Raw genomic sequence first — 12,890 nt, 5'->3', positions numbered from 1 at the left:
AATGCTTTTGCATTTATATTAAAACTGGCATTACAAATTATAAAATTCATGGTATAATAAAGTTTTTTTAATTTTTCTTATTTAAAGCAACATAAAATATCAAATAAAATGTCAGGATGAGGGAATATATAGGAGGTATAAAGTCTTGCTTTTAGTATCTGTTGTACTGTTTTAGTATCATTTTAACACTTTTTCCTACCTTTTAAAAAGTTTATTTATTTAGAGCAAAAAAGAGTAATATTTAGAATAGCTCATCAACTTGACCAGAGGGACTCTGTCACTAGTGGTGAAAATGGGAACTGTATTTTTTGCTACCAAACCTTGAGTTGCAAAGAGACTGTAATTGCTATTAATGTGATCCTAACCAATATATTCTTTATTTTCTATTATTTGTATCTCCATTTCTAGCTATTTAAAAGACAAAGTTAGCTGGAATTGATTGTGTCAACATAGAAAAACATGCTCTATTTTTCGCCAATTTGTTTATGACTAATTTATTTAGGAAATAAGATATGGCTTGATTTTTTTTTAATCTGGCAATTCTTTGTCTGAACTGTAGAAAATGAGATTCAACTAACAAAGCATATGATTTTCAAAATCATGTTCATGGCTGTTCACTAAAATACAGTATACTAGTTAGAACACGTGCTTTAGAAATAAATAGGCCTTACTATCTACAAAACGGAGGACCCCCCACCCCAACTCTCCATCTGCACTATTCTGGCCTTTCAAGTTCATGATTATTCAACAACTTGTTTGGCTTTGTATGTTAACTCTTTTTTCGGCCATCAGGTTTCAGATGCCAGCATGATGCTGACCAGACTTCCCTGGACAGACAACCCCACCAATGTGTCCTGGAGCTCCACTTCCCCAGAGCCCTGCCCCACTAGGGAATGAAAGAGAGAGACAGGCTGGGAGTATGAATCTACCTGTTAATGCCCATGTTCAGCGGGGAAGCAATTACAGAAGTCAGACCTTCCACCTTCTGCATCCCACAATGACCTTGGGTCCATACTCCCAGAGGGATAAAGAATAGGAAAGGTATCAGGGGACAGGATGGGATACGGAGTTCTGGTGGTGGGAACCGTGTGGAGTTGTATCCCTCTTATCCTATAGTTTAGTCAATGTTTCCTTTTTATAAATAAATTAAAATTTAAAAAAAAATTAAAAACAAGAAAACAAATAAACAAGCCTAAGTCTAAATCTGGGTTCTATGATCTAATTGCTTCAGAAAGACACTTAATTCTCCAAGCCTAAAATATCAATAGAACAGTGCATCAGCTACGTTATAGGAACATGTTTAAATTAAATAATCTTTTTTCCTCCTTTGTTTGAATTGGAGGTGAGTGATTTATAATACAGTTGTTGACAAATGGGTAAACTTCTCATTTCACCATGATAGGTATCTGCAAAACACAATCCCCCAGCTCAGGTCTTATCTCTCCATCATATGCCAGGACCCCACCCCTTCATGCCCTCCTTCCTCAAAGTTCTCTGCTTTGGTGTCATATACCAAAACCAGGCCAAGGTTTACTGTGTTTCCCCTTTCTGTACTTGATTCTTATGTTCTGCCCATGAGTGAGATCATCCCATATTCATCCTTGTCTTTCTTTTTTATTATCTAACATAATAAAAAAGTTCCATCCAAGATGAGGTGATGAAGCTGAATTTACGGTTTTTAATATATACCTCGACAATTCCACCATTTAAATATATATTATATAGTATTATGTATATATATATATATAATTCACCTTTTTAATATATAACTTAACAATTCAAGAAATCTGAGATATTTTATTTTTGATAATTCCATACTGAAAGCTACAAATGCCAACCCTCATTTTTCCATTTTTATTCTGAACTTCCTAGCTGAAGAGAATAAAAGAGCTTACAGCTATATATAAAGAAGTACCTAGATGCAAGTAAGCCTTCCCATCATTTAGCAAGGGTATCTCAGTTCTCCCTAACCCTTGAAGTGACACTTAAATTTAAGAACATTTAGTAATTTAAATGGTGGCACTGTTTTCTCTAAAGGAAAAGGAAAGGATTAGCTAATCTGAAGGTTTACTAGCATTACACGGGTGGTCAGATGACTACTTCCCTGGCTCGTGAGTGACTGAAGAATACGTAAAAAATAGACTGGGTGTCACACAAAACTGGACTGTGCACCTCGTTTAAAATTAGATCTAGAAAACAGACCTTTCTTTGACACTTCTGTAATGGTTTAAAGAAAACAGGATCTGGGTGAAGGAAGACACGATAGCCATGTGCTATCTCGCTCACACCACTTCTCAATAACACTGGTCATTCCCGCCATGGGCTCAAGGGTCCTTACCAGTTCTTGAGTGTCCCGCTGCAGTGGCAGAAATGCTGCTTCTAGAATAGCGATCTGGTCAGCACTGAGCTTTTGCCACAGCCCAATCAGTAGAATCACCAGATGGGTGGCACTTTTCAGCCTGGCAAATGACTGGAACAGACTGTCTTGGTTTTCTTCTACTGCATCTGCTAGAGCGATTACCTGCAGAAATCACATAGTTCAGTTAGGGATAATTTCACAATTCTCAAGTCCTCCGCAAATTACATTTGGCACACTCTTGTTTTTCTTTAAAACAACTTGATGAACTTTGTCTTCTGCAAACACAAGCTATGCTGAATAATAAGAGAGTTATCATTCATCTGTTCACTTCCTTCTTAAAAAAAAAAAACTGTCCAAAGTAATTCCAAATCGATATGGTGAAGAGAAGAAAATATCCATGAAATGAGCTTAAAGGGGGACATTGTTCAGTGTCTACCTCACCACGAACTGACCTTTTTCAATATGAAAGGATATAAGAAATTTTAACACAGTTATTATAGTATTTATTACTAGTCATAGAGATTGATTTAAAAATTATTTTAAATTTAATTAGAGACAGATAGAAGGGAGAGAGAGAGAAAGAAAGAGAGAGAGAGGTGCACCCCAGCATTGCGCAGCTCTGCCTTATAATGGTGCTGCGGATTGAACCTGGGATCAGAGCCTTAGGCATGAAAATCTTCTGCATAACCATTATGTTATCTCCCCAGCCCAATTTAAAAATACTTAACATATTTAAAACTGGTAACTTCATTACAGCATTATTTACAGAAAATAATTCAATGTCAGGCACCAGCCCACTGAACCTAAAACTAAAAAAAAAAAAAAAAAAAATCAGGGTGTGTTAGCTTTGTAATGCCAAATATGCTTAGGGTAAAAAAGGCAGGGGGAAGAACTGGGGTCTGTCTGTCTGTTTTGATCTTAAATAATCCTGTGGAAAAGAGCTAAAGCAACAATTTGATGGAAAGAGAGCTAAAGCAATGACTTCATGGAGTATTCAAGACTTCCCATTGGCGTTTGCGCTTTACTTGATTTTACTGTCTTGGTGGATTTCTTACTCATTAAAGGTGATTAATGGCTGGCACAGAGGCTCAAGTCATCTGACGGGTCCCCGAACAGGAGTAACAAGACAATGGAAGCACTTTCTTGCTAGTTCTCACCAGCTTGAGGGACTAGAGACCAAATGGGCTTCAGAAATCTAGAGAAGATGATCCATGTGGTGATACTTCATGGCTTAGTGACACTGTCCTAGAGGGTTTATTAAACAGTTATCCATCATGCAAACAAGCAGTCTGCAGCTGTGTGGTCTTTAAATTTCATGTGCGGCTGTAAGGAGAGTTCTCTGGATGTCTGGGAAACACTCCCTGGGCAAGACACATAGATTAGGGCAAGACAAAGTAATTCAGGGTTCTTGTCTTAAAATGCCAGGAATACTGGCCAGGAATACTGGCCACTTGGTTGAGAGTTTACAAGAGTTAGAGAAGGCATTTACAATTCACATTCAGTTCTCCATGGAACCTCAGGGGTTTGCACCAAGGACAGTATAATTGTGTGCGGGGCTTCCCATGAGCCTAGCACTGTGCTACTTTGTACCTGCATTCAACAGAAGCACATGATAGCTTGGAGTCCGTGAGACTCTTATAACTTGTCAAACTAGAAACATACATACACAACCCACTAGTGGAAAGAAGCACTGCCATAAATGTTCTAATTGTATAGAACAGAAAGTAAGTGTGAAAGAATAACAAAGGGAGAGATCACTATGGGCCAAAGTTAATATCCCTGGGGCCTGTTTTACTCAGAAGAGGCTTGGAACTCGTCCCTCCTCCATTAATTCAAGAGATCCCCTCCAAGAGACAAAAGTGGGTACTTTCTCTAAACTAAAACATGCATATTTTCCCCTCCCAGTGAGTGATGCAAATTAAGTCTCATTATGGGGGCCATCAATGAGTCCAGTTCATATAAAAACCAAGGTCACAGCCACCTCCTGAGTGCCAGGTATATACAAGAATTTTCTGGCACAAAGCACAAGAACCGGCTTAAAGATCCCAGTTCAAGCCCCCAGCTCCCCACCTGCAGGGGGTTGCTTCACAGGCAGTGAAGCAGGTCTGCAGGTGTCTATCTTTCACTGCCCCCTCTCTGTCTTCTCCTCCTCTCTCAATCTCTCTGTCCTATCCAACAACAATGACAACAATAACAACAACAATAATGACAACGACAATGATAAACAACAAGGGCAACGAAAGGGAAAAAAATTTTAAAGTTTAAAAAAAAAAGAATTTTCAGGAAGCACCAGACATCTTTCAGTGATGACAGAGTTAATCTGCACCTTCAAAGAGTTTTCTAATGGGGAAACAAAGCAAGTCAGAGGCAAATGCTGACCAAAGAAGCCCCTTGAGTTCTGTGAGAGAATCCTACTGATAACTTTATTATTGTGTTAGTAATATCCGCCCCCATTAACTGAGCAGAGACTGACTACATAGTAATCTGTCCCATGATTTATGCTCTGTGCCATCCAGGTTATCAATACTTCCAGTTCTCCACCTCCCTTGTGACTTTGTTGACATTCTCTTTATGTTTATAGTCAGGCCTCGAAGATTCAGCAGATGTGTAAGGGATCTGCCCACACTGAGCACAAGGCTTACCAACAGCCCCTGTGATTTAGAAGGTTCTTGTCCTGGTTTAATGTCTTGATACCTCTCTCTTGAAATCCTTAACAATTGTATTTCTAAACATGCATTTTGCTAATAGAGCATACATATGATCAGAGAAGAGTCATTAGCTCACAGAATTAAATTTTTGCATTTAAAACTGTCAATGCATAATAGAAAGACTCATGGTAAAAAAAATACATCCTACTAATTTTATCACAACTTGCCATGGTCTTAAATCAAAAATGAAAAATTACCGTTGGAAGGTATAAAAGAACACTGAAGTAAGGGGAAGGCATTTTATTTTAGTGGCTATGTTTAATAGCACTTTCTTCCTGCCTTCTCAGGAGAGCACACATTTTCACTTTGCACTGGGACTTGCAAACTAAGTATTGAGCTTGACCATCACCTAATAAATGATAGACCAGGATCCAAACATTGGAGTGAGTCTCTCGCTCCAAACTTGCATGTGATCTTGAACACCTTCAGGAGTCAGAGAATGGCCAACCTACTATTGAGTGCTCGGGGCACTAAGGAAAAGGCACAGTGGACACAGGGATGTAGGAGAGCTACAGTCCAGCCAGTCCCAGTCGGTTCAGGAAATAGACCTAACTGTTCATTTTCCAGGATTTTCTCAGTCAGCTGCTAAGAGTACTAGAAATTAAGTTCCATAAACTTTAAATAAGTGGCATTTAAAACAAAGGTAGTAAATCCTCTAAACTCTTTACCTGATTTCACTATTATCAGGCCTTGGTGTTTGTTATTCACGCCCCTTGTGTCTGTTTGTTGGAAGTATCCTGTCATGGTAGGCTATGACCCATTTCCCCAACATTGCATTCAATGACCTCACGCTGATAGTTTGACACCAGATTTGATGGAAGTATTCAGAACATAGGAAAAAACAACAACAACAAATAAACGCTACAAAGCTATCCACTCTTTCCTCTACAACGAGCTGAGTGTAAAATGTTTATCAGGATCCCACTGAGAAAAGGCACATAAATGTTTTTCTCAAGACAAGGTACTAGCGAAAGTGAAGAAAACAATAGAAGCAAATGCACTGAAGAAGAAAAGTAGACGCAGACTGGGAAGCGGCTCAGTGGCAGAGAGCAGAAGATATCTGTATAAGGTTCCAAGTACAGTCTGTGACTCTGTGTACGCAACAGTGATGTTCTTTGTGAAACACATAAATAAACCCTTAAAGGAGAAGGAGAGAAGCAGAGGCTGCCTGTCCCAGGAAGAGCAATTATTCCAGTTTAACAACAAAATTTAATCAGACAAAAGAGTAGTCTGAGCAACTGTTGTCAGGGAAGCGGGATGTCGAGGTTAAAGAGTATGGACACTCTAGGTAATGGGGAGTCAGAGAGTATTTTAGAGCGTGGGCATTACCCGACGGACAGCTACCAGACAGATTACGGTCGGTAGTTCGGGCATTTACTAGGATTTCAATGAGGCTTTTATACATGTTCCTCACTATCAGGGGAAATTGTTGCTGAGTGTAACAGCATGTCAGTTCACGGACCCACCCAACTTGCTAAACACAGCTGTGAAGCAAGAATGACTTCTCAGCGAGACAGCAGCCCGAGCCACGGGGGCTTTCCTGAGCAAAACGCAAAAGGCATCGATTCAGGAGAAGCATCATCCTCTCTGAGCAGCTGCAAAGACACATTCCTGTGCCATCGTGGAAAGAGTCTTCTATCCCCAATGGTCACAGAAATTGGAAAGAAACGGGATAAACAATTCCTTACGTAAATTACCCCCAAGGAAAATCTTCCTGACCTACTGGCCAGCATGAAATGCTAAACAGATCTCCATGTTCTCAATTTAGTGTTACACGTAGCAGCCAAGTTTACTTTGTTCTCTAAGAGAGCCAAATGAATTTAGCAGAATTAACATAATAAAAAATAGAAAGCATGGGAGGGGGCTGGAAAAAACTAGACCCATCAAGATGCCGATCTGTCGGACTCAAAGCCTAGAGCATCTCTCAGCTCACCTGCAACTGAGAAATAAGGCCGACCAGCTACTAGGACGTAAACTGGACCGAGAGCAATTATTCAGAGCTCAGCACTGGCAGTGTGAGATGTGTGTCCTCCTGTGTTCCACAGAACTCCATATAGGGAGGGGTTTAAGGAACAATAAAGGTTAATGATTTCAGGCACAATGTGTTGATGGCTTTTGTTATGCTCTTTCAAATTGAAGGTTTCCAAATAAAATGGAGACCCCCCAAAGGACATCTCTGTCCAACTGCTGTATCAGTTGATGCCAAAGTAATGAGGCCCAGGGAGCTAGCTGCCTGCAGGAAAATGCTCAACTCATAAAGTGAGTGTAAAATTAATCCCAAATACTTGCAGCTGCCAAGACAGTCTCTAAAATTGGTTACAGGAAAGCTGCAGCAGCAGCAGTAACAGCAGAGTAGACATGAATCATAATATGTGAACATGAACATGTCCACTTTCTTCACCTAAACTTACCATTGAACCTGCCTCCAAATCTCCTGTGTGGCACACGGGCCTCATCACACATCGCTGTTTAAGGGTCACGTAGCTGGCTCAGCTATGCAGTAGGCACTGTGTGCTGCCGCTCACCTAGACTACCATTGGTCCTTACGTGCACCCTCTGGGGTGGGAATCACCAGCCCTGCTTCCTGAGGAGGAAACAGAAGCTCAGAGCATCTGTGAGCTCGGTGGCCAGTGGTGCACCTTGCCTGTGGTCTCAAACTAAGCACAGGATGCCTGAGATCACAATTCTCTTCATTTCCCACTGAGCACCCTAGTGTATAAGTTGGTCCTATAAAAACAACCCATTGGGTTTTTACCTTGCAAATAAAGCTGCTACCAAGGAAATGCACTACTGATACATCGCATTCATTACAAAAATACAGATATTCCTCATGCCTGAGGCTCCAAAGTCCCAGGTTCAATCTCCTGCTCCACCATAAGCCAAAGCTGAGCTCTGGTTAAAAAAAAAAGTCTCAGAAAAATATATAGATATTTCTCATTTTCAAATGTTTATTTTATTTTAATGACAGGGAGAGAGAGACAGAGAGAAAGACCAGAACACTGCTCAGCTCTGGCTGATGGTGGTGTTGAGGACTGAACCTGGGACCTCAGACCCTCAGAACCATTATGCTGTCTCCCCCGCCCTATGATATACTTTTTAAAAGTGCTCCTATTGTTGGCATGTCTAACCTGAGGTCATTTATAATTGAAATGTCTATATTAGAATGTGCCCAAAGTTATAACACAAAGCAAGTACATTCATGTTTTATAAAGGATAGGATATTAACCTAACAAGGTGTTTTTTTTTTTTTTCTTAACAGATTTTTTTTTTTTTTTTAATTTCCAGATCTTAAAATTATGGACTTCAGAAAATAGCTAGTTTTTTTATGGTGTTCCTTTAATGAAGCTATTTCAAAAGAAAGGATGTTCTGTTTATTTAAGATTTTAAAAATTCAGATCACACTGTGCTTGGTGGTCTGTGCCAATCGGTTCTATGATCGTGCCTGTCAACATTTATTGAGGACCTTCTCGCATTTGAGTAAGGCTACCTTCTCTGCAGGGGTCACTGCATTTCACTCTCAAAACAAGCATCTCAGGTGGGTACTAAGACTGGCCCCAGTTAAAAAACTTGGAGACGGAAATATAGAAAGGATGAAGCAGTTAGCAACCTGCTAGGGCGGAATTCTTGTCCACAGAGTCTGGCTCAAGTAATGTCACCAAGCCACACTGTCTGCACCAGTTTTCTGCCTCCACATCAATGTCCTCACCGGGCAGTGACGTGTGTAATAAATTCCACCAGAGGCTCCCCAGTGGGAGGTTTCAGCTTTGCTGACCTCTAGATACCCCAGACAAATCAAGACAGGTTTGTTTTAGTCAGGGTCAGTGTGGGGAAAGGAGCCAGGAAAGTGGGGCTCCTGTGACACAGCTGTGCTGGGTCAGGCAGTGCCTGGGAGCCACGGAGACCAAGTTGCTCATCCTGGCTTCACTACGAAGTAGCTCTATGTCAATGCCCAACTTAATTCCCTCCTCTGGGTTCTAGCTTCATCACCTTTAAAAGAAGAAGGAGGGGGAGGAGGAGAAGAAGCAGGACGAGGAGAGGAAAGAGGGGGAAGTGGAGGGAAGAGGAAGGGGGATTATCTCTAGTATCCAGGACAATATCCCTAAGTGTCAGATTCAAAAAGTTTGCAATTTTTTTTTTCTTTAACCAAAGCCCGGCTCAGCTCTGGTGGCCCTCAGAGCCTCAGAAGTGACACTCTCTTGGCATAACCATTATGCTATCGCCACTGCCCAGTCATGTGTTACATTATCTTCCGGATAATGTGGCATTTTGAATGAACCATGCTGCTTCTTCCCTCTGTTCTCTCTTTACTTAAGCTTCTTGCTTAGTGTTTGTCGATTTGGAGGTCTTACTTTAACGATCAGGCAGAGCTTAGTGGGAATATGATATAGTGCAGTCACTTGGGAAGACGGCTTGCAATTTCTTCTCAGAATTAAGAATATATCCCAACAATTTTAGTTCTGGGTATATGCCCAAAGGAAATGAAAATACATGTCCACTTAAAATTTCTTTATGAATATTTAAAGAAAAGCATTACTGATACTAACCTCAGCCATGCCACCCCAAACACGTCCAATCTTGTCTTAATAGCCCCAAAGTACAAAGAATGCAAATGCTTGTTCACTGAAGATTGGATAAACTACACATGACATATCCGTGCAGTAGAACGCTATTCAGTCATAAATATGGAGTAGTTAGCATAGGTTACTACAAAGTAAATTTAAGAAGCAGTAGACTAAGGAAAATAATCCAGACTTCATATCGTGTGATTCCATTTGTACAGAATGCCCAGGACAGACCAGTCTATAAAACACCCAACAGACTGGTAGTTGCTTAGGGCTGGGAATAGAAGGTGTAAAAAGGACAGTGACTTCCCAGGGGTCTGGGGTTTAATTCAAGAGGGATAATGGTCTGTATTCTACGGTAAGACTGTGGCGATGATCACACACACCAGTGACTCCAGTAGAAATAACAATGTCTGATTGTTCCACTTTCTCCAGCTCTTTGTCAGCACTTAGAATTGTTCATCTTCTTAACTCTCTCATCAAGAAAATGAATCTCATAAATCTTTGAATCCAGCCAAAGTCAAATATCCTTACTTTTACATTTTAAAGCCAACTTAGCTTTCTCACCTATAAAACAATATTGAATAATAGCTGGCTAACATTCCTTCAATTCACCTCTAATTTTCTTAGTTCCCTGGTGTGTGTGTGTGTGTGTGTGTGTGTACATATAGACAGTAGTGACATCTGGAAAATGCATATATATTTTTTTCTGTGAAATTAACAATGACTGGAAAATATTCACAGCACACTATGAAATAAAACTGCCAAGTTTAAAGAGGACAGGTGACTACTCAGCTCTGATTCCTAATTGTCTCTATAAAATCAGTCGCCTAATGGGATAGGACTTATTCTGCACCCGAGTTTATCAAGTTTCAAAGTCAAATGCCACGAGAGCCTATGTCCACTATGTCACTACAACTGATTTAAGTAGGGTGGAGACAGATAACATAATGGTTATGCAAAGACTCTTTCATGCCTGAGGCTTTGGAATCCCAGGTTCCCCTGTACCACCATAAGTCAGTGCTCAACAGTGCTCTGGTAAAAAAAAATAATAATAAAATAGAATTTTTAAAAAGCATATATTAAGTTAAATGACTGGATTATCTTTTGTACACCTTCAGCAAGTCTCTAAAAACACAGACACACACTTTGGTGTGCTTTGTTCTCTAGAAATCCTCAGAGTTGTTACTCAGGGAGCTAGATCTGGGCTGACGTCCTCTGTAATTTAATTGAAATGCTAACAAATTGGGTGTTTTGAATATAATGTTTATATAGCACACTATGTGAAGGTTGAGGGGAGGCAAAATTCATGCTCAGTCCAGAAAATTTCAGTGTAAAAAGAGCAATTGGTTAAGTCCTCTCCATGACCTCAATTTTCCAGCGCTAGGTACACAGTGGGTGTTCTATAAATGTTGACTAAATTGATGAACCTCAGAAACAGTCCACCCAAAAATCCAGCACAACTAGGAGACACAATAAATTGCCTTTTAAATCCTAGACACACTTAATCAGGTACTGTCAGGCTCCCAATTTGAATGGAACCCAGGTGATGTCACATGGAAACAACAGACCTACCTCAATATATCTGTCATCTACTTAAAAAAAAAAAAAAAAAACGACTCCAGTTCACCTTTAGCTACAGCTGCCTAACACCAAGTTACAGACAAATCTAATGAATACTAAAATAAATTTATTCTTCACATGGCGGTCCCCTGGTAGAAAAACATACTTTCTTTCACTGTAGAAGATATTTGGAAGCAGGCAAGAAATCAGGCATTCAGGCATGCTTCCCAATGAACAATGCTATTTATAATGGCATTTGCTGTAGATGTGGCAAAAAGCCTTGAAATAAGACAGAAGAAAAGGCTTACTAGTTCTAAACGTTTACTCTGGTTGAAAAAAAAAAAATACCCAACTTGTATCTAAAAAGAACTGTGCTTTTACCAAAAAATAAACAACAACGATGTATAAAAGGAAAGAGAGAGAGAGAAAGAGAGAGAGAGAGAGAGAGGTGTGGGGTAATCTAAAAGTGAACTAAGCATGCAAGCAGGGTTTCACTGTCCACATGCTGACTTTTCAGGCAGATGAAAGAGAACCTGGGTTCTCAGCCTAAAGGCATAGCAAGAGTATCCATCCCAGCCTCTCTGTTACTTTGTATAAATAGGATAGGAGACGAATTACATTCCACTGCACCTCACAGGGAGCAAAAACCTAAAATTCACCTTTATCTTATATTTAGCTTAAGTTCCTAAACCAAAAACTGGAGTCAACACAAATTACTTAAAAAGCAATGCTAATTGGTCAAGTCACCTGATATTTTAGAAAAACAAGACATGAAGCATGGTTTCTGTGATTGTTACAGGTCATTATTGTGTGGGGACTTTGCGGCTGACTTCAGGCTGATGGACTTATGTAAACTAAGTTATTTAACTTCCAGGCAGCTGGAAGTCCGACCCCTTCTCCCCAGTTCCGTCTCCTGCCATGCTGTCCATCCAGGGAGACAACACGTGGAGCTGAATTTTGATAAGGTATGGATTCAGAGACCTGGCCTACTCTTACTTCTGCTGATAACTGCCTATCTTACCGTACCTAAAATACACTGTTCCATACTGCTTGATTGCTTGATTGTAATAAACCTTGATTACTTTAAACCCACATCAAGCTGCAATCCTGCTAAGTCCTTTTTTCTCCTAATTACAAATGCATACAGGGTTATAATTCGCCTGACACTGACCAATACTTGCCAAACGCCTTGAGAATTTATATAAAACTGGCTTTAGAAAAGCAAATTGTTCCTGAGAAAAGTCTTTATATTATATAATAGAGAGTCTTTTTCTTTCTTTTCTTTTTTTTCCCTTTTTCTTTTCAGTGTTTTCCCCAGAAGAATGTAAAAGGTAGGCAGTGCCAGAACAGCGACTTTGGCTGGGACTTCTAAAATACTGGGCCTAGGAGGTGACTTAGCAATGTAGAGCACATACTTGAACCCTCCATTCAATCCTCAGCACCATGTGAAAACGTCTCATACAGAAACAGGGAAACTGAGGATAGTGAAGAGATAGCTTAGTCTTTGTTCTCTCTTATTCTAAAAACACGGATTGACAAACCACCTCATCATCTTTGGATTCCCATACACATATGATGGGGTCCCTCTCTCCACCTTTTGGTCACTTCCAAAAGGAATGGCATATTGTGGGCCCTTCCAGGGCCTTGCCCTCACCATAAAGCAATGACAGTAGGGATAGCCCCAGTCTCGAAGGGAGG

General features: G+C 40.2%; 1 protein-coding gene across 6 annotated transcripts in view; it reads right to left on the bottom strand.

Annotated features, from left to right (window-relative positions):
* Window positions 1-12,890, bottom strand: part of BBS9 (Bardet-Biedl syndrome 9) — a 420,670-nt gene that overhangs the window by 92,892 nt on the left and 314,888 nt on the right. For all 6 annotated transcript variants that reach the window (XR_009551114.1, XM_060195812.1, XM_060195813.1 and 3 more), the window contains one exon: window positions 2,339-2,521. Coding sequence is in view for 5 of the 6 variants with exons in the window: in XM_060195812.1 (XP_060051795.1) it covers window positions 2,339-2,521 (183 nt within the window). In the remaining variant the exon portion in view is untranslated. The remainder of the gene's footprint in view (window positions 1-2,338; window positions 2,522-12,890) is intronic.

The sequence above is a fragment of the Erinaceus europaeus genome, chromosome 8 (assembly GCF_950295315.1).
Source record: "Erinaceus europaeus chromosome 8, mEriEur2.1, whole genome shotgun sequence".
Lineage (NCBI taxonomy): Eukaryota > Metazoa > Chordata > Mammalia > Eulipotyphla > Erinaceidae > Erinaceus > Erinaceus europaeus.
This window is presented reverse-complemented; position numbering and strand designations above follow the sequence as displayed.